Genomic DNA, 23,915 nt, shown 5'->3' on the forward strand with positions numbered 1-23,915 from the left:
GCTCATTATCTGTACCAGTTTGTTACATTAAATCAGCCAGACTTACCAATGTTTTGTCATTCATAACTTTTTAATAATTTAATCTCATATCATTTACTGAAATATTTTGAATCCCTGAAACATCATTCTGAATTTTGTGAGCGTTTCTGTCTAGAAAAAAAAAAAAAAAAAAAAAAAAAACGCACACAAACAAAAAAAGGTAAACGGTCTCTCAAACAGGATGCTGGCTCTCCCATGTTTCACACAGGAGAGCCAGCACTTTGAACCAGCTCAAACATGAACAAAACATCACTAGTACTCTGCTGTCAAATATAAACGAGTGTCCTGTTGACATTTACAGTGCATCCATTACAGTGCATTTAACTTTAAATAAATTGACTGGACATGATTTGGAAAGGCACATACCTTTCTATGGAAGCTGACAATGCAAATCAGAGCAAAAATCAAGCCATGAGGTCAAAGAAAATGCCAGCAGAGCTCAGAGATGGGATTGTTTAAAGGCATGGATCTGGGGAAGGCTACAAAAAAATTCTGTTGCACTAAAAGTTCCTGAGAGCACAGTTGCCTTAGTAATTCTCAAATAGAAGAAGTTTGGCCAAATCAGGCCTCTTCCAAGAGCTGGTGTCTGACCAAACTGAACAACTGGGGGGGGGCTTTAGTTAGATAGGTGACTAAGAACCTGATGGTCACTCTGACTGCCACATTTCAGAAGGACAAACATCACTGCAGTCCTCCACTGATCTGGTCTTTAAGCAGAGTGGCTAGATGTAATCCTCTCCTTAGTGCAAGACACATGAAAGCCAGCTTGGAGTTTTCAAAAAAAGCCAAATGGATATTTGTAGCACATTTTCAAAAATGTCTAAACATCTGTTTTCGCTTTGTCGTGATGGCATACTGAGTGTAGATTAATTTTAATGAAACTGAATTTTTTTCAAATGTAGCAACAGGCTGCAACATAAAAAAACTGAAACAATGAAGGGGTCTGAATACTTTTCTGATTGCACTGTATATCCTCTTTACTAGCCACAGTTACACTGTAATACAGATGCAAAGGGGCAGAAATTGAAACTTGACTAGTTGGCCTTTGCATCCAAGAACTCTAGTTTCACACTGATTGTAATTCTTCAAAAAATAAGCACTGAAAGTAGACTACCTAACGACTTTAAACCTTGGTTAACCCAAAATCTATTCAGCCCAACTGTTTGTCACATTATCTATCTGATCTGTAAATGCATAAATGAATAATGAAATCAAAACTGGGGGAGCTGGCGATATTACATCCTGATAGACTGAGAATGTACGCTTCATCTAGCACTGGAGATGAACACATGCCTGGGAACGTTGGCCTCCTGGACCAGGTGCAAGCTCTGAAGTGGGTCCAGCAGCACATTCACAACTTTGGAGGAAACCCAGATTTAGTTACTATATTTGGGGAGTCTGCTGGTGGAGTGAGCGTGTCCCTCCTGGTAAGGATCCATCTGCAAAAAACTCCCTTTCTTTGCAAGGATTTTACAACTTTGTCACTGTTTAGTTGGTATGTAGCACAGAAACTTAAATATTTATTTGGTTTGTATCAATAGCTTCTTTCACCATTGACTGAAGGACTTATCCACCGCGGCATTGCTGAGAGTGGTACCGCTGCAATGGATATACTCATGACCAATGATCCTCTGCCAATGGCACAGGTAGATTATCAGGAATTGTTTATGTATAAGCTTTCTCCATTGCACAGTATCTACATAATCACTACTCAACTTTTTTTTCTCTGATATGCTGAGATATCAATCACATTTTTGTCCTTAGTACGTTGCAAATATGTCGGGCTGTAGTCTTGACAGCACACAGAAGATCGCTGAATGCATGAAAAACCTTGATCTTGAAACAATCTTGGACCTTGCGATGGTGAGTTATCCGATGTTTGACTGGTTGACTGGACTCAAAGGATAAAACATTTTTGATCCTTTTTTGCTGTCTCTTCCTCATTTTTTCCCTTCACATTTTTATTTCTCAAGGATCAAAGCGTGAGACTTCCCATAAATGTTGATGGGCACTTCCTGAGAAAACCTGTGGATGAGCTTTTCAATAAGCATGAGCTTCTCAAGATCCCCTTCATGACCGGCGTCAATAATGATGAAGGGGGCTGGTTACTTGTTGATGTAAGTATCATGTAAGTACATGAGTCTGAAAACGGATTAGTTTTTGCTTTTGTTCATGTCTTAAATGTTAATCCCTGCCACTTCCTCCCTCAGTTCATGGCTCCTAAAAACTGGACAGAGGGACTCGACCTGGAGACTGTCAAGAGCTTGCTCTCTTTCTTTTTTCCTGATCCAGTCCTCTCAGATTTGCTCATTAATGAATATATGGGAAATGGTGCAGATTCTGTGAAGAATCGAAATGGGTATACTGAGCTTATAGGAGATCTGTTATTCACAGTTCCAGCCATCAAGTGTGCAAATGCCCACAGAGGTAGTTAATGCAATAACACATTTCCAGAAAAAAAAAATGTAACTGACACATTTTTGAGAAACAAATGTGAGATATATATTTGTGCCTTCCTTTAGATGCTGGTGCACCTGTGTATCTGTATGAGTACCAGCATCCCCCCCAGTTCCTGCAGTCAAATAGGCCTAGCTTTGTGAAAGCTGACCACGGAGATGAAATCTTTACAGTGTTAGGGTATTGCTTCACAACTAAACATGTGACATTACAAGGTAAGTGTAATATAATTCTTTTTTACTAACCACCAGAAGTCTATCACCTCCCTGGTTCAAGTGTTTACTAGATATTCATTACATTTTAGATGCATGCCCTGAAGAGGAGGAAGAGTTGAGCAAAATTGTGATGAGCTACTGGGGCAACTTTGCTCGCACAGGGTAGGAGTCAGACTTCATAAAGGTAATACTGATGTTTAAATGGGATAAACCTATTATAACTTGAACTCTGTGGTGTGTAGGTATCCTAATGGGGAAGGTCTTGTTCACTGGCCAAAGTATGGAGCAGAAGAAAAGTACCTGAAAATTGATTTGAAGGAGCAGACAACTGGTCAGCAGCTGAAGAAGGACCGCTTCGACTTCCTGAGTCAGACCCTCCCAGAGAAGATGAAACAGCGTAAAGAAAACATGGATCATAGTGAGCTGTAGATACAGTCTCCTCTCCTTTCTCTGCCTTGTGAATTTAGCAGTTGATTCCAGACTAAATCACCAAAAAATCAGCTGGAAACACATTAGATATAGAATAATAATGATAATAATAATACGGGGAAAAGACAACAATGAAAATGAAACAAAGCCAGCAAGTTAGTTCTGCCAGTAATCTTGAGCACATACATTCACACCTGACATGCATCTTAATCAAATCACATGACTCACATCCTCCTAAACTAGTGGGCTATTTAAGCAGCAAGATTTCCTTTCTCTTCCTCTGCTGCATCGCTGCGCCTGGATCGAACACTGTGCTCTCGCCTTCAACCCACCTCCACCCCAGCATCCACTTGTTGGCTCTGACTGGGGATTAAAGCTGTTATATTAACACTCCTCAAATTCTATATGTAAAATCTGTGAGGAGTGATTAAGTCGGAGCCTGGTGCCAAATATATAATGTTGCATAATAAATGCTTAAACAAAATTCAATGTGAGATTATTGGCTGAAATGACACAAGCAGATTTTGGGTGTTAGTAAAAGTAGTCAATGATAAAAATCAAAAATGTAAGAGCCAGTGAGAGATGATAAGATTCCTGTGATAATAGGGCAGATGATATAATATATGGGAGAATAAGAGAATTGTATACACAAACAAACAAACAACCAAGGACATGAAGATGAAGATGATGGCATCACATCGGTGGGGATAAAACAAAATAGGAGGATTCAAAAGAGACAGGTAAGAAAAAAGGGAAAAAGTAAGTAGAAATTAAGTAAAAAAGCATAAAGTAAGCAGACATGAGATAATAAAGATGGGTATAAAAATCCATGAAAAAAGAATAAGAGCAACAGAGTAAATAAACAAGGAGAATTAAAATAAATAAATGGTTAAAAGAGACATCACATAAAAGCAAGTCTAGAAAAGTTAGCTTTAAGGAGTGATTTAAAAGATGATACTAAATCTGCTAGCTTTATCTCCTTGGGCAGGTCCAAAGAAGAGGGGCCCTGACAGCAAAAGCCCTGTCTCCTTTAGATTTTAGTCTCAACTTTGGAACAACGAGGAAGCCCCCGCCCCCCTTTAATCTATGGCAGCACATTGGCTCATTAGGGGTTGACATTTCACGAATGTAACCTGGTGCTAAACCCATTAGAGCTTTGAAAACGATCAGTAAAATCTTAAAATCAATTCTAAAAGTAGCAGGAAGCCAGTGGAGGGAAGCGTGGATAGGGGTGGTGTGATGTTGTCAGTTAAAACCAGTTAAAAGCCTAGCTGCTGTTCTGGACCAGTTGGAGGTGGGAGAGTGATTTGTTTGTGATACCAGAAAGAAGGGAGTTGTAGTAGTCCATGCAAGAGAAGATTAGTAAATGAATAATTTTTTCAAGGTCAGCAGGGAGCAAAATGGATTCAATTTTGAATATGGATCTGGTTTGGATGAAGCATGACTGGACTATTTTCTTGATGTGTGCTTCGACTGTGAGGTTTGAATTAAAAGTAACTCCTAAATCTCTTGCAGTTGGTCTGATGTTAGAAGAGAGTGGACTGAGAAAACTATTTATCAGGCTTGTGTTTGGATTTGGATAATTAAAGAGTATGATTTCTGACTTTGATTCATTTAGCTGTAAAAAACTTTGTGCCATCCAACATTTGATCTTTGAAACCATTAAAAACAGCACCTAGGCTAGTAAAAACACCAGGTCTTAGCAGAAGGTATATCTGTGTGTCATTGGCATAAAAATGGAAAGATATATTATGACATTTAATTATACAACATAAAGGAAGCATATAAAATAAGAATGGACCTAAAATAGAACCTTGCGGTACATCACAAGTAATAGGAGAGGTGGAAGATGAGTGGTTACCTATGGTGACCGCAAAGGTACTGTCTGAAAGATAGGAATGAAACCAACTAAGTGCAGGGCCCTTGACACCAACCCAGGTCTGGAGATGTTCAATTAAAATAGCATGATCAACAGTGTCAAATGCCACACTTAAATCTAAAAAAATTAAAATTGCAATCTCTCCTCTGTCTGCAGCTAAAAAAATATGTAAATTAGACCAAATCTATTTTTCTTTTTTTTATTGTAGTTTATTTGAAAGTTCAGCCCCTAAAATGTCTGTCAATGAAAAACCTGGCCCTTTTATGACCCCAGCAATGCAGGGTGTGTCTGTGAACCACCAGCATATATTCAGTCTGAAAAAAACACATTACCTTCCCCCAAAATGTTCCACATTAATAAAAAAAACTAGTTAGAAAAACATCTGTACTATACGTAATTAATCATCCATTTTACATAATGAAAGTCAGTCAGGAATGTTTTTGTCCCAGGGCACAAAATTTTCCTTAAATCGCTTTCTTTCTTCAATAAATAAATAAAAACACCTTGAGAGGTCAATTCCCAAAAATTTAATGAAGAACATAATACTATGTGATAAACTGTCCAATTTCTTTGGTTATGGCATAAACAACAATCTAGTGATAAAACATGAGTTGCTCACTCAAATGGTATAATAAAAATGTAGTCTGCAAGTCTTTTAAAAGAACAATCAACTTGATTGTTACATCTTTAAGGGAATAATTATGTTACTCACTTTCTATATCCTGACAGCTCCTGAGGTCCACACAGCACTCGGAAGTCTAAAAGGTGAGTATGTGAGTGTGAAGGGGAAGGAGACTGGGGCCTATGCCTACCTGGGTATCCCTTTTGCCAAGCCACCTGTGGGCCCTGCTCTGAGACTGGCTGCACCTCAGCCTGTAGAGGCATGGGGAGGAATGAGAGATGCCACCAAGCAGCCACCCTTGTAAGTGATTCATGTATTTTCAGCTGATGCAAACCACATTAGCAGACCAAGCCCATTAACTACAAGCATAATGTCTCCTTTTAAGGTGTATTCAGCCAAGAGCAATGCTCGTGGATCTGTTTGACAAAATGGGTGGCTTGAACGTAGATCTCCCAGACGTTTCAGAGGATTGCCTTTACCTCAACATCTACTCTCCTGCAAACAGAGCCAATGATGCCAAGCTCCCAGTAAGAATCCTTCATAGCACTGTTACTAACATGCAGATTTGAGTGAGGTACTTGATGAAGTTGGTTTTGAAGAGTCACTGATGCAGCTTCAATGAATAATGCCTAGATTTGGAGCAGGGCTGAAAATGGACAACTTTTATGTTTGAAATTGAGTCTGTAGTTGAGTATCTTTTAATCAATGTTCCTATAAACTCAGGTTTTATTATCCTGTTTTTTTCTTTATGCTGAGTGAAAAAGTTCAAGGTGCTTTCTTGTGTTTCCAGGTTATGGTCTGGATCCATGGTGGAGCTTTTACTATAGGATCAGCATCTGTGTATGATGGCTCTGCCCTGGCTGCTTACCAGGATGTGGTTGTGGTTCTGATCCAGTACCGCCTGGGAATTCTGGGCTTTCTCAGGTAAAAAAAAAAAAAAAAAAAGTAATCAGTCACTAAACCATTCAAATGGTCATACTGTGAAAACTGCTTTCAGTGGTATAGTTTTCCTCTGCTCAGTTGCTGTATTTAAAGGAGTAAGTTAGCAGTGTTGGCAGAACAGTTTGAAAGCCTCTCTGATTCCTGTATTGTTAAACTTTCTAACTTTCCCAACACATACTGATGTAACTTACGTTAAAAGGGAGAGGCAGGCAAACAGGTCAGAGTTCATATACATACAGTCAGTATTCCAATGTTTGTAAAAACAACTTGATGCAGAGCTTAAATAGAAAAATGTAATGTAAAGAAAAACATGTCTGGGCTGTTATACAGGCTAGAGTTCATGTGTTAAGTCTACAACTATGCATTTGCTGAGTCCAGTCATAACCAGTAATGACAGAAGATAACCTTTTATAGAAATTTGATATCTTTATCTATTGATATGCAAGTTTTTTACAAAGAAAACTGAAAATGGTCATTTGTTGAATTTGCAGTGTTAGAGGTCATATTTACTGAAATCAAAAGCTATTTTAATCAAAAACATCTTAACAGGCAAAGTTACATGTTAACTTGGATCCTGCTGCCTGTTTGCCTACTGACGGTAGGATCAGAGGGACTGTCTCTGCTCGTTGTCTGTGAGTAACCCGGTGCTACTAGCACCTCTCTCCCGCTTGGCTCTACCTGTGGCTAGGTCTTCTGCTCTGTGCAGGCAGCCTGTTGCTGTGCTGCATCAGCAGTGAGCCTTTGGCTTTGGAGGCTAACTGTCGTGACTTTTAAAGCAACAAATGTGCTGCGATGCTGTGACCTGAGTAATTGGCCATTGTTCTACTGCCCTGGAGCTTTGGGCTCATCGATCTTTGTCTGGAGAGTGTGCCGGGGAAGGCTCACTCTCCGCCTGTCATACCCGGTGCGCTTACCAGCGTACTTTTCTCTGAGGCACACGAACTCAAACCAACGAGCTCAGTGGCGGAGTTTTCGAACTCCATATTAGACATTCATCTACCTTGCCTTATGATGTTGAAAAGCTATTTTATATGTACTGGCAGCATGGGTGATAACAATATTAATATCACAAATTCTAAACTGGAGGCACCTTCCAGGATGGCAACACAGAAATTATTTATTTCATGTTGTTGCTGATTCCTGGAAACGTTCAGCCTTATCCTGGGCCAGCTGATGTGGAACTGTTTAACACGGAGGGAGTCTCAGGATTTAATACTCCTGCTGATTTTAAATCACAGACTATCCATTTGAATGTACGCAGTTTAATTTCTAAGATTGATCAGCAGCTTATTTGAGTGCATTCAACTGACGCTGATGTGATTGTTATTTCTGAATCATGGTTGAGTAAATCTGTTATGGACAAAGACATTTATATTGATGGATACAATGTTTTTAGGGCTGATCAATCTAGTAGGGGAGGGGGCATTGCCATTTTTGTGAACAATAGGTTTCATGTTAAAGTTTTGTATCTAAGTCCTTGAGTAAGCAATTGGAGTTTCTGGCTCTTGATCTTGAGGTCTCTAAACAGCAACACATCACTGTAGTGGGTTGTTACAGACCACCTTCAGCACTCAGTGATGCACTTTCCTCTTTTGTAAACCTTTTGTCTGAATTGAATCATAATGAAATTGTTATCATTGGTGATTTTAACTGGAACTGGTTGAATTCTTTGTCTGATGATTTCAAATCTCAGTGTAATTCACTCAGTCTTTTCCAAATAGTTGAAAAGGCTACCAGACCAAATATTAAATGTCCTGAAAAATCATCTCCACTTGATCTGATTATAACTAATGTTCCTCATAAGTATTCTCCTGTTTTGATCTTTCTAAATGACCTGAGTGATCATTGCATGATCGCCACAGTGAGGAACACAAAAATTCCTAAAACAAAGCCATGTCTAATTTTAAGGAGAAATCTGAAGTGTTTTGTTGAACAGGCATTTTTTTATGATCTCCTTACCTTTGACTGGGAGAGAATTGGCCTAATTGATGATGTTGAATGTGCATGGAACTATTTTTATGGTGGTTTCCTTGGTATTATTGATAAACATGCTCCCTTCAAGAAGTTCAGAGTAAAAGCTGGTGAGACTCTGTGGTTTACCCCTGACTTGTTTAAGCTGTTGCATGAAAGAGATGCAGACTGGGCTAGAGCCAGGGGTTCTGGGCTAAATTCAGATTGGTTGCATTTTAGACGCCTGAGGAACAAATGTACTGTGGCAATTAAAAATGCTAAAGTGGAGCACTTTCTCAGGGAAACATTAGACAGCCTGAACAATCCAAGGCTTTTTTGGAAGTCTATAAAATCCCTCTCTGGGAATAAGAAAAGTATTGAGTTGCCCCCTTGTATTGCTCATGATTCCAAAACAATCACTGATAAAGCCACAATGTTAAATTTGTTTAATGATCATTTTATTGCCTCAGGGTCACTGTTTGACTCTATAAATCATGTGCAAACAAAAACATCAGTCAGTTCTGCACATCAGGCAACTGTTCCTGCTCTTCAAGAGTTTACTTTTAGGCTGTTTACTGTCGGTGAGGTGCACCGAGCCCTCAAACTTTTAAATGTTAGGAAACCAGCAGGGCCGGACAATCTTGAACATTATTATTTTTTTAAACTGGCAGCTGATTTTATTGCTAAACCTTTGTGGTATATTTTTAATCTTTCCTCGACCGACATTCCCGTATTTGGAAATCTGCCTTTGTTCTCCCCCTGTTAAAAGGTGGTGACCCCTCTCTTGTGAACAACTACAGGCCCATCTCTAAACTTTCAGTCTTAGCGAAGACTTTGGAATCTCTAGTAAGTGACCAACCTAAAGAATTTTTAACAATTAACAGTGTCTTGGCTGATTATCAGTCAGGTTTTAGAAAGAAGCACAGTACAACCACTGCTGCCTTGAAAGTTGTAAATGATTTTGTTGTGTCCTTGGACAACAAGGAGCACTGTGAAGTGCTTTTTATTGATCTATTGATCTATTGAAGTCTTTTGATACAGTGGACCATGTCATTCTGAAAGATAGACTGCGCTGTGTTGGTATGTCTGTACATCCTGTTTGTAGGTTTGAAAATTATCTATCAGACAGAATACAATGTATGCAGGCTGAGGGATTCACCTCTAAATATCTTGAAGTTAAAAATGGTGTGCCTCAAGGCTCAGTCTTGGGACCGCTGTTGTTTACACTTTATATCAACAGTATCGGTCAAAATGTTCCCAATGCAAATGTTCATTTATATGCTGATGACACTGTAATTTATTGCTCTGCTCCTACACAGCATCAGACTCTCTGTCACCTACAGGGGGCTTTTGATATTGTACAGGACTCTTTGTGTGAAGTGAAATTGGTTCTGAATCTTGACAAAACCAAACTGATGATGTTCTCAAACTCAAAGAGAAAATCACTGAACCTGCCTTCTGTCACTACGTCTCAGGGTGATATAGTTGAGGTTGTGCCTTCTTATAAATATCTTGGATTCTTGATTGATGATTCTTTGACTTTTAAGCTTCATGTTGAGCAAATTGTTAAGAAGTTAAAGTTGCGGCTTAGATTTTATTTTAGAAATAAGTATTGTTTTTCATTTACTGCTAAGAAAAGACTTTTTTCTGCCACTTTTATTCATTTAATTGACTATGGTGATGTTTTATACATGCATGCATCTTCTCAATGCCTTAAATCTTTGGATACTGTGTATCATGGAGCGCCAAGGTTTATAACAAACCTTAAGTCCTTAACTCATCATTGTAACCTGTATGGTTGGCTGGCCTTCTTTTTCAAAGCGTAGGCTAAACCATTGGCATGTCTTTATTTATAAGGCTTTACTAAATCTGCTTCCATCATATTTGTGTGATCTTATTCATTTGAAAAGTTATGGAAGTTACAGTCTTCGCTCTGTGACTCAGTCACAACACTTATTTTTGCTCTCTGTTCCCAAAGTCCGTCTTGAAATGGGTAAAAGGAGTTTCAGGTATTTGGCTCCAGCAGCCTGGTATCTACTGCATGAGACTCTATGTCTAGGGGAGATGGTCTCTTTAAATCTTTTTAAAAGTAGATTGAAGGCATTGGAGGAGGATGCTTCAAGTTGTAGATGTTTTGACCAATGACTTTGTGCTCTGTGATTTGTTTGATCTGTGTTTATAACTGTTATTTTTCATATCTGTAACTCTGTTCATTGTGCTGCTGCTTTTGTTGTCCAGGACACTCTGGTAAATGATATTTTTGATCTCAATGAGGTTTTCCTGGTTAAAAAAATTTTAAAAATTAAACAAAAACATAAGGCCCTTCTTTGATATTACCTTCACAATTCTTGCATCCATTGAACTTGTGAGTTTTTGCAAAGTTTCTGCTTAAAATTTCTTTGTAAGATGTCAGAATAGCCTCCTAGAGCTGCTGTTTTGATGTGAACTGCCTCCCACCCTCATAGATCTTTTGCTTGAGGATGCTCCAACGGTTCCCAATAGGTTTGAAGTCTGTGGAGGATGGGGGCCACACCATGAGTTTCTCTCCTTTTATGCCCCTAGCAGCCAATGACACAGAGGTATTTTTTGCAGCATGAGATGGTGCATTGTCATACATGAAGATAATTTTGCTACAGAAGGCATGGTTTTTCTTTTTGTACCGTGGAAGAAAGTGGTCAGTCAGAAACTCTATATACTTTGCCAAGGTCATTTTCACTCCTTCAGGAACCCTAAGGGGCCTACCAGCTCTTTCCCTATGATTCTGGCCCTAAATATGACTCCGCCCCCTCCTTGCTGACTTCGCGGCCTTATTGGGACATCCACCAAGCATCCACTACTCCATCCATCTGGACCATCCAGGGTTGCACGGCTTTTATCAGTAAACAAGACTGTTTGAAAATGAGTCTTCATGTATTTCTGGCCCACTGCAACTGTTTCTGCTTGTGAGCATTGGTATGAGGTGGCTGAATAGTAGGTTTTTGCACGACTGCAAGTCACTGGAGCAGCGGTCAATAACCTTTTGGTTGAAAGAGCCATTTTTGCCCGTACACCATTCCAGAAAATCTTTGAAGAGCTGCAACACACATTTGAACCTTCCAATGAAGGTGACGCAGTCAGTTAGCCCAAGTCTTTTTCTATCAGCATAACTGACTGATGTCCATCCACTGATATGTTTGATCACACTGATAACTTTCTGCTCGGTTGTTATTTTATTCTTACTTGGCATTTTAATCATAATTTTCCTTTTGACCAACTTGTGGGTTTAGAATTATAATATATTAGAATGAAACACAAGATACTTGTGCCCTATAGAGAGGATCAGCGCTCAGTGAAGAAATCGGGTGGGAGGCCCAACTCCCTGTTCTGTCCTGGAGCTGAATGCGTTCTTTTTAAATAATCCTCTACCTCTTGCTTTGATGCTTTAAGCTGCCCTCTCTTTTCCTGAATGAACAACCCTTTAGTAAACTTAAAAGGATCCCTATAAAATGCTGTCCTTGCCCACTCCCTCTGCCTCCTTTTCCTCCTTAGTTGTTCTGCCCTTCTAAGTGTCACTAGCCTATTTCTTAGCTCCTCCTGTAAGACATTAATTCCCTCTCTCTCCTCTTCTGTAGCCTTCCTCCACTATTTCCTTATCTGTCTTGTCTCCTTTACTAATTTATCTATCTCTTTCTGTCTTCTAGATTTAGCTGGCTTCACTCTCTCAATCCTGTTTCTGTTATGCACTCCAAACCTTTCTACACCATTTGCATATATTAAATCTCCTATCTTCTCTAGCTTGTTTACCACCATTCCCTTGATCCTTTCTAACGACATTGCTAGGTCCCTATTAACTGCCTCCCATTCTTTCCTCTCACTTGCCTTAGGCCATTTGACTTTGGCTTTATGCTCAAAGGTTCTCCCTCTGATTGGCAGGCCGTCCTCAGTGTCATCCACATCCCTTCTGCCCAGGCTATCCCCCTCCTCTGCAGTGCCAGAGCTACTGATATCCTGCGGACTGTGGTTTTCTACCTGCCGCTGGACTTCAGCCGACTGACTTGACTGACTTCTCAGGAAGTACTGATCGATGCGGCGACCCTGCACTCCTTTTATCAAACACTTCATTCGCCCCTGATGCGTTCTAAGGCCTATGACTGATGTTACTTTCTGCCAACCACTATGACAAATCTGGAGCTTTGTTTTATTTATAACTCTATTCCTTTCCTCCATCGGTGCATTCATTCTACTCCTAGCTCTAGTTCTGACCCCAGAGGGTAGGTCCATGCCCCGTCCTCCACTGAGTCGCTCATCCAACGTACAGCCTTGTCCATTCAAAAGAAAAAACACAACTGTGTGCATATTTTTTGTCTATAAGTGCTATTATCAGCAAGTGATTATTTGTTTTTATACTTAATGATACTAATATAATCATCATCATCATTATGTCTTTAGTCATCAAAACACACTTCTTACACCTGCTGTCAGACAGAGTTAATGCAGAATATTGTAGTAGCCTGCTGCTCACCTATGGATAAAACCTTCTCCACTTCATCTCCTCTCTCTATGCTGCTGTCTGTCTACATCACATTCAGGAACACAGTAGGAGAGACGCATTTGGCCTGATCAATAAACAATAGCATCCATGATCACTGGGTCACAGACTATATCAACAATACAGTCAGAAGGACAAACCGGAGCGATCACCATAATCACTCCAAATACCCACAAGAGAGTAGAATCAGCTGTTTACAGCCTTTCTCCTTCTCTATGTCAGCACCATGGACAGCACCACATTAACACACGTGACATTTTTGGCATGAACATCAGCAGTCTCATCTTTTACAGCACAAATGCACATACACTGTCATACACTGTACCTTACATTCATTGCACCCCTAAAAATATTTAAAACATCATCAAATGTATCAATCCTCTAAATGATAAGAACGACTTCAATGCAGCAGAGTAGAGAATAACAATAAAACATGAGCTTACCTGTTTATTTGATCCCTTGGCCTCCTTTCTCTCTGACTGATGCTGTTAAGTGTGAGCTTGTCTTTGTTTTTAATGCTGTTTTTGACATTATCAACATTCACATTCTCCGCTGACACTACTTTAGTCCAATGTACGCACTGCTTTAGTATGAAACTTTTTAAAGTTGATTGTCTTTTTCCCACTTTGACCTTCCCTCTTGCTGCTAAACCAGATTTCAGATATTCAAAACTTAACTCGCATTATGAGCACAAAACTCCTGCTTCAGGTGTCATTGTGACGTCCTGACCTTTGTTCCCAATACAGGAAATGGCCAATACTTGCTACGCCACAGAGGCACGATATGACGCATATCGAAGGTGATAAAATAGGCCTATTTGTAAATATGAAGTTGTAATTGGATGAAAGAGCTAAATATTTGATGGATAAAGTATACAATATCTCAATATAGCATTAGAAAAAAATATTCGTTAAATGTAAAAAAAATAGGGCAAGTTTCCTTTATTTCAAATTTCTGGCACAGCTGCAAAGAGCCACCCGGGAGGGGCAAAAGAGCCGCATTTGTCTCTGGAGCCACGGGTTCCTGACCCCCATTTTGGAGGATCCTACACCTTGAGGTTTGTGGGGCTCCAGAGGCACCAGCAGCTTCAAATACCTGTTTGCTGCTTTGTAATGACATTTTAGCAGCTGTTTTCTTAAGCGGATGATTTTTTCTGGCAGAAACCTTCCTCATTATGCCTTTATCTGCACAAACCCGTCTGTGCTCTGAACCAGTCACACAGTTCTTCACAGTATGATGATCATGATGAACATGGTGTATATACAGGACATACAAGACATTTTTTTGTTTGTTTGGGTTTTTTATCTGACGCTTCACCAACCATATACTTAGAATCTCTACATTTTCTAGACAGACCCAAACTCTCATGGAGAAAGTGGCCGAGGGTCATTCATTGCTTTTGTGCCAGGTCCTTGATGTGTACTGCCTGATGTGCTAAATGGGTGCTGGATAGCATGCTAAATGACACAACACATAACCAAATCATGGTCCAAAGGGTGGAGACTGGACCTATCGAGGTTCTTAGATTCAAATACCAAATTCAAGTCCAGTTGACCCCCTTTGGACCAAAGTTTTGGATTACCATGGATTTGATGAATGAGAACCTTCACAAAAAATGCGACAAATAAATCCTTTCAAGTTTCTGGCAATATACTACACACGGCATCAAATTCTACCATATTAGCATCTATTCTTGCCCACGCCAGTACAAAGCCAGCTGTTTAGCTGTACTATTGCAGTACCAGATTGAATCTGCCACTTCAGCAGGAACACAAAGGCCTTGTCCATGATTTTCCATGTAACTGCCAGGGGCCTCAGCTTATCTCTTGGGATGAAGGGACTCTGGAATACTGTGCAAACATGGCACAGCAGAGATAACCCGTTTGCATTAAAGTCTTCCACACACTGCCCTTGGTGGCTGTCTTTAATGGAGACAATGAGACTACAGTGTCCAGCAAATCAACCAATGCCCCTGCTGGCCATCTCAAATTGGCAGAGAGGCCCTGTTTCCCTGTAATGCAGAGCCTCTCCAAGGTTCATAGCACCTGCCAAGGAAGCAGGATCCTCTTTTTCAACTAGGGGGCTTCATCTGGCCTCCAGTTATCCCTAATCTGTTGAACTTTTACAGGAACCCAGAAGCCATTCCTATTAGGATGGGTTCCCACCTGAATTTGTTGGTTCTGCCTCTGACAGTCAGGAAGTATCAAACAGAGCAAGAGTTATATACAGTATGTGACTAATGCCAGCCTTACATCTGAGGACTTTGTTTAAACTTTTAAAAGACTCTAAAAAGACTGACATCTGAGACCACCTCACATCTAAAGACAATTTGTTGGCAAGCCACTGAGTTTTTAGTCTCAGGGTAAGACTTTGCAAAGACTGTGGGTCACTAACTACAAGACTAGAATATGATTTCTTTTGAGATTATTTCCCATCACGCATTTGGTGGAAATTTACAACAACATTTTTCAAGCAGAGATGGAGATCACATTTGAGTTAATATCTCTTGTAATCCAGTTTTTAAAAATCATTTACATCGAGTAGAAACAAAAGGAAAGTTAAACGCCAAAACAACTTTGCATGTTACTGCAACAGCAGAGAAACTATCCCGTTAACATTTCAGAATAAAAGTACCGTGTGAAAACATGAGTTACCATGGAAACAGACTGATCAGGCTTTTACTTTTTTGCAAATTTATTAAAAAGAAAAAATTAGAATATCACACTGACATGATAAGTATTCAGACCCTAAGCAAAAGTAGTTTATATTTAGTTCAGTTGCCTCCCATTAGTCTGAATCTTTGCTGGAATATTTCTACACCTTGATTGAAGTCTCCTGTCGTAAATTAAATTGATTGGACATGATCATGAGGTCAGAGGAACTGCCTGCAGAGCTCAAAGACAGGATTGCTTAAAGACAGATCTGGGGAAGACTACAAAAAATTGTGCTGCACTAAAAGTTCCTAAGAGCACAGTTGCCTTCATAATTCTCAAATGGATGAGGTTTGTCACAACCAGGCCTCTTCCAAGAGCTGGTGTCAACTGAGCAATTGGGAAAAGGGCTTAAGTTAGATAGGTGAACAAGTTTCTGATGGTCACTCTGACTGCAAAGTTTCAGAAGGACAAGCAGCACTGCTGCCCTCCACTGATCTGGTCGTTAAGCAGAGTTGCCAGATGTAAGTCTGTCTTCAGTGCAAGACACATGGCAGCCTGCTTGGAGTTTCAATAGAAGCCAAACAAATATTTAAAAAAAAATTCAAAAATGTTTAAAATTCTGTTTTCACTTTGCCATGATGACATACTTAGTGTGGATTAATTTGGATAGAATTAAATTTTTTCGAATGTGGCATTAGGCTGCAACATAACAAAACTAAAAACAATGAAGAGGTTTGAATACTTTCTAAATGCACTGTATATCCTCTTTACTAGCCACAGTTACACTGTAATACAGATGATGACACAAAGGGGCAGAAATTGAAACTTGACTGGTTTGCCTTTACATCCAACAACTCTAGTTTCACACTGATTGTAAATCTTCAAAAAATAAGCACTGAAAGTAGACTACCTAACTACTTTTAAACCTTGGATAACCCCATATCTATTCAGCCCGACTGTTTGTCACATTAGCTACATATCTGATCTGTGAATTCTTGAACGTATGAAGAAATCAAAACTGGGTGAGCTGCCGATATTACATCCTGATATATTAAAATGTATGCTCCATCTAGCACTGGAGATGAACACATGCCTGGGAACGTTGGCCTCCTTGACCAGGTGCAAGCTCTGAAGTGGGTCCAGCAGCACATTCACAACTTTGGAGGAAACCCAGATTCAGTTACTATATTTGGGGAGTCTGCTGGTGGAGTGAGTGTGTCCCTGCTGGTAAGGATCCGTCTGCATAAAACTCTTTCTTTGCAAGGATTTTACAACTTTGTCACTGTTTAGTTGGTATGTAGCACAGAAACTTAAATATTTATTTGGCTTGAATCAACAGCTTCTTTCACCATTGGCTGAAGGACTTATCCACTGCGGCATTGCTGAGAGTGGTACCGCTGCAATTGACTCACTCATGACAAATGATCCTCTGCCAATGGCACAGGTAGATTATCAGGAGTTGTTTATTTTTAAGCTTTCTCCATTGCACAGTATCTACATAATCACTACTCAACTTTGTTTCTCTGATATGCTGAGATATCAATCACATTTTTGTCCTTAGCACGTTGCAAATATGTCGGGCTGTAGTCTTGACAGCACACAGGAGATCGCTGATTGCATGAAAAACCTTGATCTTGAAACAATCTTGGACCTTGGGATGGTGAGTTATCCGATGTTTGACTGATTGACTGGACTCAAATGATAAAAAAATGTTTTGATCCTTTTTTGCTCTCTCTTCCTCATTTTTTCCCTTCACATTTTTCTATTTTCTCAAGGATCAAAGCGCGAGACCTTTCGTAAATGTTGATGGGCACTTCCTGAGAAAACCTGTGGATGAGCTTTTCGATAAGCATGAACTTCTCAAGATCCCCTTCATGACCGGCATCAATAATGATGAAGGGGGCTGGTTACTTGCTGAAGTAAGTATCATGTAAGTGGGTCAATGACGTGACGCATGTTTTAAAGTAACCAAAAGTTTTAATAATATCTAAAAGGAGTGAATATAATTAAGATGGTGTAACTGGGTACACCATTTGACACCTATTAAAAAAAATCATATTTTATCAATAATCAGAACTTTGTGATGCTAATTAAAGATGTAATAAGAAGAAACTTGCTGTTTAGAACTATTTTCAAGAGTTAATCACTGAATATTTTTAAATATGGGATTTATTCACAACTTTATGTGATTTCTGTTAGGCTAGGATAAAATGATTTTATTAAGTAACCTTTATGTCTGGGAAATGTTTGGTATTAACATTTCCTTCCCTGAAGGAAATGAGAAGTATTTCTATGACTGAAAGTAACAGGATTAAAGCCCTGACTGTTGGTTGTCCTTACACACCAAACAGCAGTTTGGAGAACACAACCTTCTTGGAGTCTGGGTGTGGTCCTGGAGTGAGTCCAGCCTCTGGATCACTCCAGGATCAAGTTGGATCAGATGGTGGAGTAGGCTGTCAGACAGACCTGGTATCCTGAACAGTTTGTGAAAAGAACTGAGAACTTCAGGTGGAGGTCCCTGCCTAAAAGGTTTTTCAACTCCCATCCATAAGAAGTTTTGTGCTACCTGGGGGAGGTTGGGGACATGGAGACCAAGTGGTCCATATTTAAAGCTTCCATACTGGGAGTGGTTGCATCAAGAGGACAACTGGTGCCTTTCATGATGGCAGCCTGAAAACCCACTGGTGGAGGTCATCAGGCTGAAGAAGGAGACCTTTTGGGCTTGGCTTACTCTGGGGTCTCTGAAAGCAGCAGACAGGATGTAATGGCTTGGGGGCCATGGATTGGCAGTTGTAGAAACAAAAAGCCTGGTGTGTGATTAATTTTATTGGGAGAACTTTTAGGGTTCTCCAAAGATGTTCTGGAAATCTCATTGTCTGAGAGAACATGTTCACATACAACATAAACATGTTCTCAACAGGAGTGGAGAAGTGCTGGTCTGGACTGTTGACCCAAAGATCACTTTGAGGAACTCCTTAATCTACCTGGAGAAGTCCTACAATCATGTCCCTCAAGGGATCATGTGGGGAGTACCTTGGGAATATGAACCCTGGGGCTGTTGCTGTGAGCCATCCTGTCTCTCATAGTAGAAGTTATGGCTGTGTCCGAAATCACTCCCCATTCACTGTACATGGTGTACTACTTATATAGTAAAAAAACATTTTGTAGTGGGGTCTGAATTCTGAGTGAGCATTGTTATTCACTATATAGTACACTCATTCTGTCCCACAATGCATTGTGAAAAGTAGTGAACAACCAATGGTCACTAGCCAAGCAATATTTACCATTATGCATCGCGGTTCCTGCTCTCAAACATGACGGACAAACGAGAGGAACACAGGAACACGTATAAAAACTTTTTTTTAATACTTTTTTGTTTGTTGGTTTTCACCACAGAATTTGATCTGTAAGAAAATGTTAAGATATAAAATGAAGTAACTTTTTCCCTATGATGATTACAAGACATGCTAAACGTTGCTAAACGTTTTAATTATGAGATGGCGATGATGTCATCGCCCACAGTTGGAGTAGTGTCCAAAATCATTTTTGTGTTTGTAGTTGAGTCCACTACATAGTCCACTATATGCTGCTCACTATAGAGTGGATAGGTAGTGGGGAATGAGTGTGTGGTTTTAGACACAGCCTATGTCTGCATCCTCAATACCAAAATACAAAATTTACATTCTGACAAAACAAATGCATGCTTTAAAAACTAGTTTTTGGGAAATTTTATTTTTTTTCGTCTTGACAAACCTTGTTTGGCATTGAGTCTGAAAACTGATTTATTTTTGTTTTTGTTCATGTCTTAAATGTTAATCCCTGCCACTTCCTCCCTCAGTTCATGGCTCCTAAAAACTGGACAGGGGGACTCGACCTGGAGACTGTCAAGAGCTTGCTCTCTATCTTTTACCCTGATCCAGTCCTCTCAGATTTGCTCATTAATGAATATATGGGAAATGGTGAAGATCCTGTGAAGAATCGAAATGGGTATACTGAGCTACTTGGAGATATGACATTCTTGGTTCCAGCCATCAAGTGTGCAAATGCCCACAGAGGTATATAATAGAACATTTTCAGGAAAAAAATAGTTAACTGACACATTTTGCATAAACAAGTGTGAGATATCTATTTGTGACTTCTTTTAGATGCTGGTGCACCTGTGTATCTGTATGAGTACCAGCATCCCCCCCAGTTCCTGCAGTCAAATAGGCCTAGCTTTGTGAAAGCTGACCATGGAGATGAAATCTTTACAGTGTTTGGGATTTGCTTCACAACTAAACATGTGACATTAAAAGGTAAGTGTAATATAATTCTTTTTTACTAACCACCAGAAGTCTGTCACCTCCCTGGTTCAAGTGTTTAACTAGATATTCATTACATTTTAGATGCATGCCCTGAAGAGGAGGAAGAGTTGAGCAAAATCGTGATGAGCTACTGGGGCAACTTTGCTCGCACAGGGTAGGAGTCAGGCTTCATAAAGGTAATACTGATGTTTAAATGAGATCAACCTATTATAACTCGTACGCTGTGGTGTGTAGGTCTCCTAATGGGGAAGGTCTTGTTCACTGGCCAAAGTATGGAGCAGAAGAAAAGTACCTGAAAATTGATTTGAAGGAGCAGACAACTGGTCAGCAGCTGAAGAAGGACCGCTTCGACTTCCTGAGTCAGACCCTCCCAAACAAGATGAAACAGTGTAAAGAAAACATAGATCATAATGAGCTGTAGATACAGTCTTCTCTCCTTTCTCTACCTTGTGAATTTTGCAATTGATTCCAGGTTGAATCACCAAAAAATCAGCTGGAAACACATTAGACATAGAATAATAATGATAATAATAATAACTTTATTTATATAGCCCCTTTAAAAACAAGTGGACATATACAAAGTGCTTAACAGACAGCAAAAACATAAAAACAGGGAAAAATAAACATCGACAATCAGAGCAGAACAAAAGAGCTCTGTGACTTCAAAAGTGAGGAAAAGAACAGATGTGGACACATCGGGGGAAAGACAAAAATGAAAATGACACAAGTAGATTTTAGTTAGTGAAAGTAGTCAGTGATAAAAATCAAAAATATAAGAGCCAGTGAGACATGATAAGATTCCTGTGATAATAGGGCAGATGATATAATATATGGGAGAATAAGAGAATTGTATACACATATTCAAACAAACAACCAAGGACATGAAGATGAAGATGATGGCATCACATCGGTGGGGATAAAACAAAATAGGAGGATTCAAAATAAACAGGTAAGAAAAAAGGGAACAAGTAAGTAGAAATTGAGTAAATAATCATAAAGTAAGTAGACATGAGATAATAACGAAGGGTTTAAAAATATATGAAAAATAGGATAAGAGCAACAGAGTAAATAAAAGAGAAGAATTAAAATAAGTAAATGGTTAAAAGAGATATGACATAAAATCAAGTCTGTAAAAGTTAGCTGTAAGTAATCTGCTAGCCCTATCTCCTTGGGCAAGTAGTTCCAAATATGAGGGGCTCTGACAGCAAAAGCCCTGTCTCCTTTAGCTTTTAGCCTCGACTTTGGAACCACTAGGAAGCACCTGCCTGAGGATCTATAGCTGTGCATTGGCTCATAAGGGGTCAGCATTTCACAAATGTAACCTGGTGCTAGACCCATTAGAGCTTTAAAAGTGATCAGTAAAATCTTAAAATCAATTCTAAAAGTAGCAGGAAGCCAGTGGTGGGAAGCGTGGATAGGGGTGGTGTGATGTTGTCAGTTAAAACCAGTTAAAAGCCTAGCTGCTGTGTTCTGGACCAGTTGGAGATGAGAGAGTGATTTGTTTGTGATACCAAAAAGAAGGGAGTTGTTGTAGTCCAGACAAGAGAAGATGAGTGAATGAATATTTTTTTCAAGGTCAGCAGGGAGCAGAATGGATTTAATTTTGGAAATGGATCTGATTTGGATGAAGCATGACTGGACTATTTTCTTGACGTGTGCTTCGACTGTGAGGTTTGAATCAAAAGTAACTCCTAAATCTCTTGCAGTTGGTCTGATCTTAGAAGAGAGTGGACTGAGAAAACTATTAATCAGGCTCATGTTTTGAAACAGCACCTAGGCTAGTAAAATCACCAGGTCTCAGTGGAAGGTATATCTGTGTGTCATCTGCATAAAAATGGAAAGATATATTATGACCTTTAATTATAAAACCTAAAGGAAGCGTAAAAATAGAAAAAACATGGACTTAAAATAGAACCTTGCGGTACACTACAGGTAATAGGAGAGGTGGAAGATGTGTGATTACCTATGACAGGGGTGTCATACTCAATCTCAGCAGGGGCCGGATTCTGAACTTGGGTCTAACCTGAGGGCCTACCGGGGTTGTTATTTAACCATAAATTGCCAACCTTATTTTCACCAGAAATTAATTATGGGGGTAAAAAACTTGGCACTGATGATCAATAATTTTGGGGTTAAAAGGTGAAAATGGTAAGTAAAGAACTCAAAATCTGAGATAAAAAGACAAATATTTAAGTTTAAAAGGTAAAAACATAAAGATTTAAAGTCAAAATAATGTTTTTAAAAGCCAAAATATGAGATAGAACACTGAAACCATTTATTTTAAAAGTCAAACACTGAGATAAATTCAAAATCATGATTTTTAACAAACTATGAGGTAAACATGGAAATCATGAGTTTCAAATGTCAAAATATGAAATAAAATAAAAAATTGTAAGTTTTTAAGGTTAAAAAAATAACATAAAATCAAAGTTAGGAGTTGAAAAAGGTCAAAACGTAAGATAAAAGTCAAAATCATGATTTTAAAAGGTCCAAATACTGAGATAAAATTAAACATCATGATTTTAAAAGGTAAAAAAGGTTAGAAATCGAAAAGTTAGGAGTTGAAAAAGGTCAAAATGTGAGATTAAAGTCAAAATTATGATTTTAAAAGATTCAAAAACTGAGATAAATTAAAAATTATGGTTTTAAAAGGTGCAAAAGATTTGATAAAAGTCAAAGTTAGGAGTTGGCAAAGGTCAAAACATGAAATAAAAGTCAAATCATGATTTTAAAAGGTCAAATATAGGATTTTAATTGTAAAATTTCAAATTGTACAACTATGAGATAAAAAGTGAAAGTTATGAGATGTAAAGGTTAAAATATGAAATAAAAAGTCAAAACCATAACTTTTGGTCATAACTGTGAGATGCAAAATTGAAAATATAGAGGAAACATGAATTTCTTTCCCACATTCCTGACTTTTTATCAAATTATTTTTATTATTTACTTTTTCTAATTTTTATGACTCAACAAGGATATTATAAATCATCATGGTTAAGTTTACATTTTTATTGCTGGAGGAAATCTGCAGACTTCATACTAGTGGGCCTGTTATAATAAAAATATCATATGATCTGGTGGGCCAGGTCTAACTGCATCGCGTGCCGGATTTGGCCCCCGGGCCTTAAGTTTGACACCCCTGAACTTTGGTGGCCGCGAAGGTTCTGTCTAAAAGATAGGATTGAAGCTATCAATAATGGCTAAAATACTGGGCCCAACCATGTCAACTTCTTTGAGAAATTTGGTTGGTATGGTGTCAAGGCTGCACGTAGTTGGAGTTATCTTTGATAAAATATGTGATAAAATTGGCATAGTGATAGGATTAAAACAGTGATAAAAGCGTCAGTGTGGTTGTAAAACAAAGTCAGGAGGGAAAATCTGTGATCTAATGCTGTCAATTTTTTCTGTAAAAAAATGTTAAAAATAACATGTCTCATGTGAGACATCTGTAAAATGACCGGGAGAGAGGTTTGTGATAGAATCTAAAACTTTAAATAAAACGCTGGGATTAGAACGATTGGATAAGATCATATTAGAATAAAAGGATGTTGTTGCTTCTGAATTGCTTTTTGATCATTTTTCAATGCATCATTCCAAATCTCATAAAATACATGTAATCCAGTTTTTTTTTTTCTTTCTTTCCATCTGCAGTCCCTCTTTAACTCTGCAGTGGCTTCATTTAGCTAGGGCTGCAGTGATTTAAGTGACTTTTTTGTTTTGTTTAGAGCAACAGAATCCAACGTGGTCTTGCAGATATCATTAAAATTGGAGACCAGCTCCTCTGTATTAAAATTTGAGTTTAGAGCAGTTAAAGAAGCAGCAGTAAAAAGCACAGAAAACTTGATGGCAGGTAGAGGTAAAAACACAACACGAGATAGGTGTGCAACTAAAAACAG

General features: G+C 38.9%; 1 protein-coding gene across 2 annotated transcripts in view; it reads left to right on the top strand.

Moving 5' to 3' along the window:
• ces2b (carboxylesterase 2b) overlaps nt 1-23,915 on the top strand; it is a 39,883-nt gene that overhangs the window by 8,961 nt on the left and 7,007 nt on the right. Inside the window, exons 5-23 of one of the 2 annotated variants that reach the window (XM_041795277.1) lie at nt 1,313-1,466; nt 1,581-1,685; nt 1,804-1,902; nt 2,013-2,156; nt 2,250-2,466; nt 2,562-2,711; nt 2,801-2,873; nt 2,954-3,129; nt 5,749-5,941; nt 6,027-6,168; nt 6,432-6,565; nt 16,789-16,942; nt 17,055-17,159; nt 17,277-17,375; nt 17,491-17,634; nt 19,554-19,770; nt 19,861-20,010; nt 20,101-20,173; nt 20,254-20,408. In XM_041795277.1, the coding sequence (XP_041651211.1) occupies nt 1,313-1,466; nt 1,581-1,685; nt 1,804-1,902; nt 2,013-2,156; nt 2,250-2,466; nt 2,562-2,711; nt 2,801-2,873; nt 2,954-3,129; nt 5,749-5,941; nt 6,027-6,168; nt 6,432-6,565; nt 16,789-16,942; nt 17,055-17,159; nt 17,277-17,375; nt 17,491-17,634; nt 19,554-19,770; nt 19,861-20,010; nt 20,101-20,173; nt 20,254-20,408 (2,684 nt within the window). The remainder of the gene's footprint in view (nt 1-1,312; nt 1,467-1,580; nt 1,686-1,803; nt 1,903-2,012; nt 2,157-2,249; nt 2,467-2,561; nt 2,712-2,800; nt 2,874-2,953; nt 3,130-5,748; nt 5,942-6,026; nt 6,169-6,431; nt 6,566-16,788; nt 16,943-17,054; nt 17,160-17,276; nt 17,376-17,490; nt 17,635-19,553; nt 19,771-19,860; nt 20,011-20,100; nt 20,174-20,253; nt 20,409-23,915) is intronic. The other variant, XM_041795278.1, reaches the window with a different exon arrangement.

This window comes from Cheilinus undulatus, linkage group 9 (assembly GCF_018320785.1).
Source record: "Cheilinus undulatus linkage group 9, ASM1832078v1, whole genome shotgun sequence".
Taxonomy (NCBI): Eukaryota; Metazoa; Chordata; class Actinopteri; order Labriformes; family Labridae; genus Cheilinus; species Cheilinus undulatus.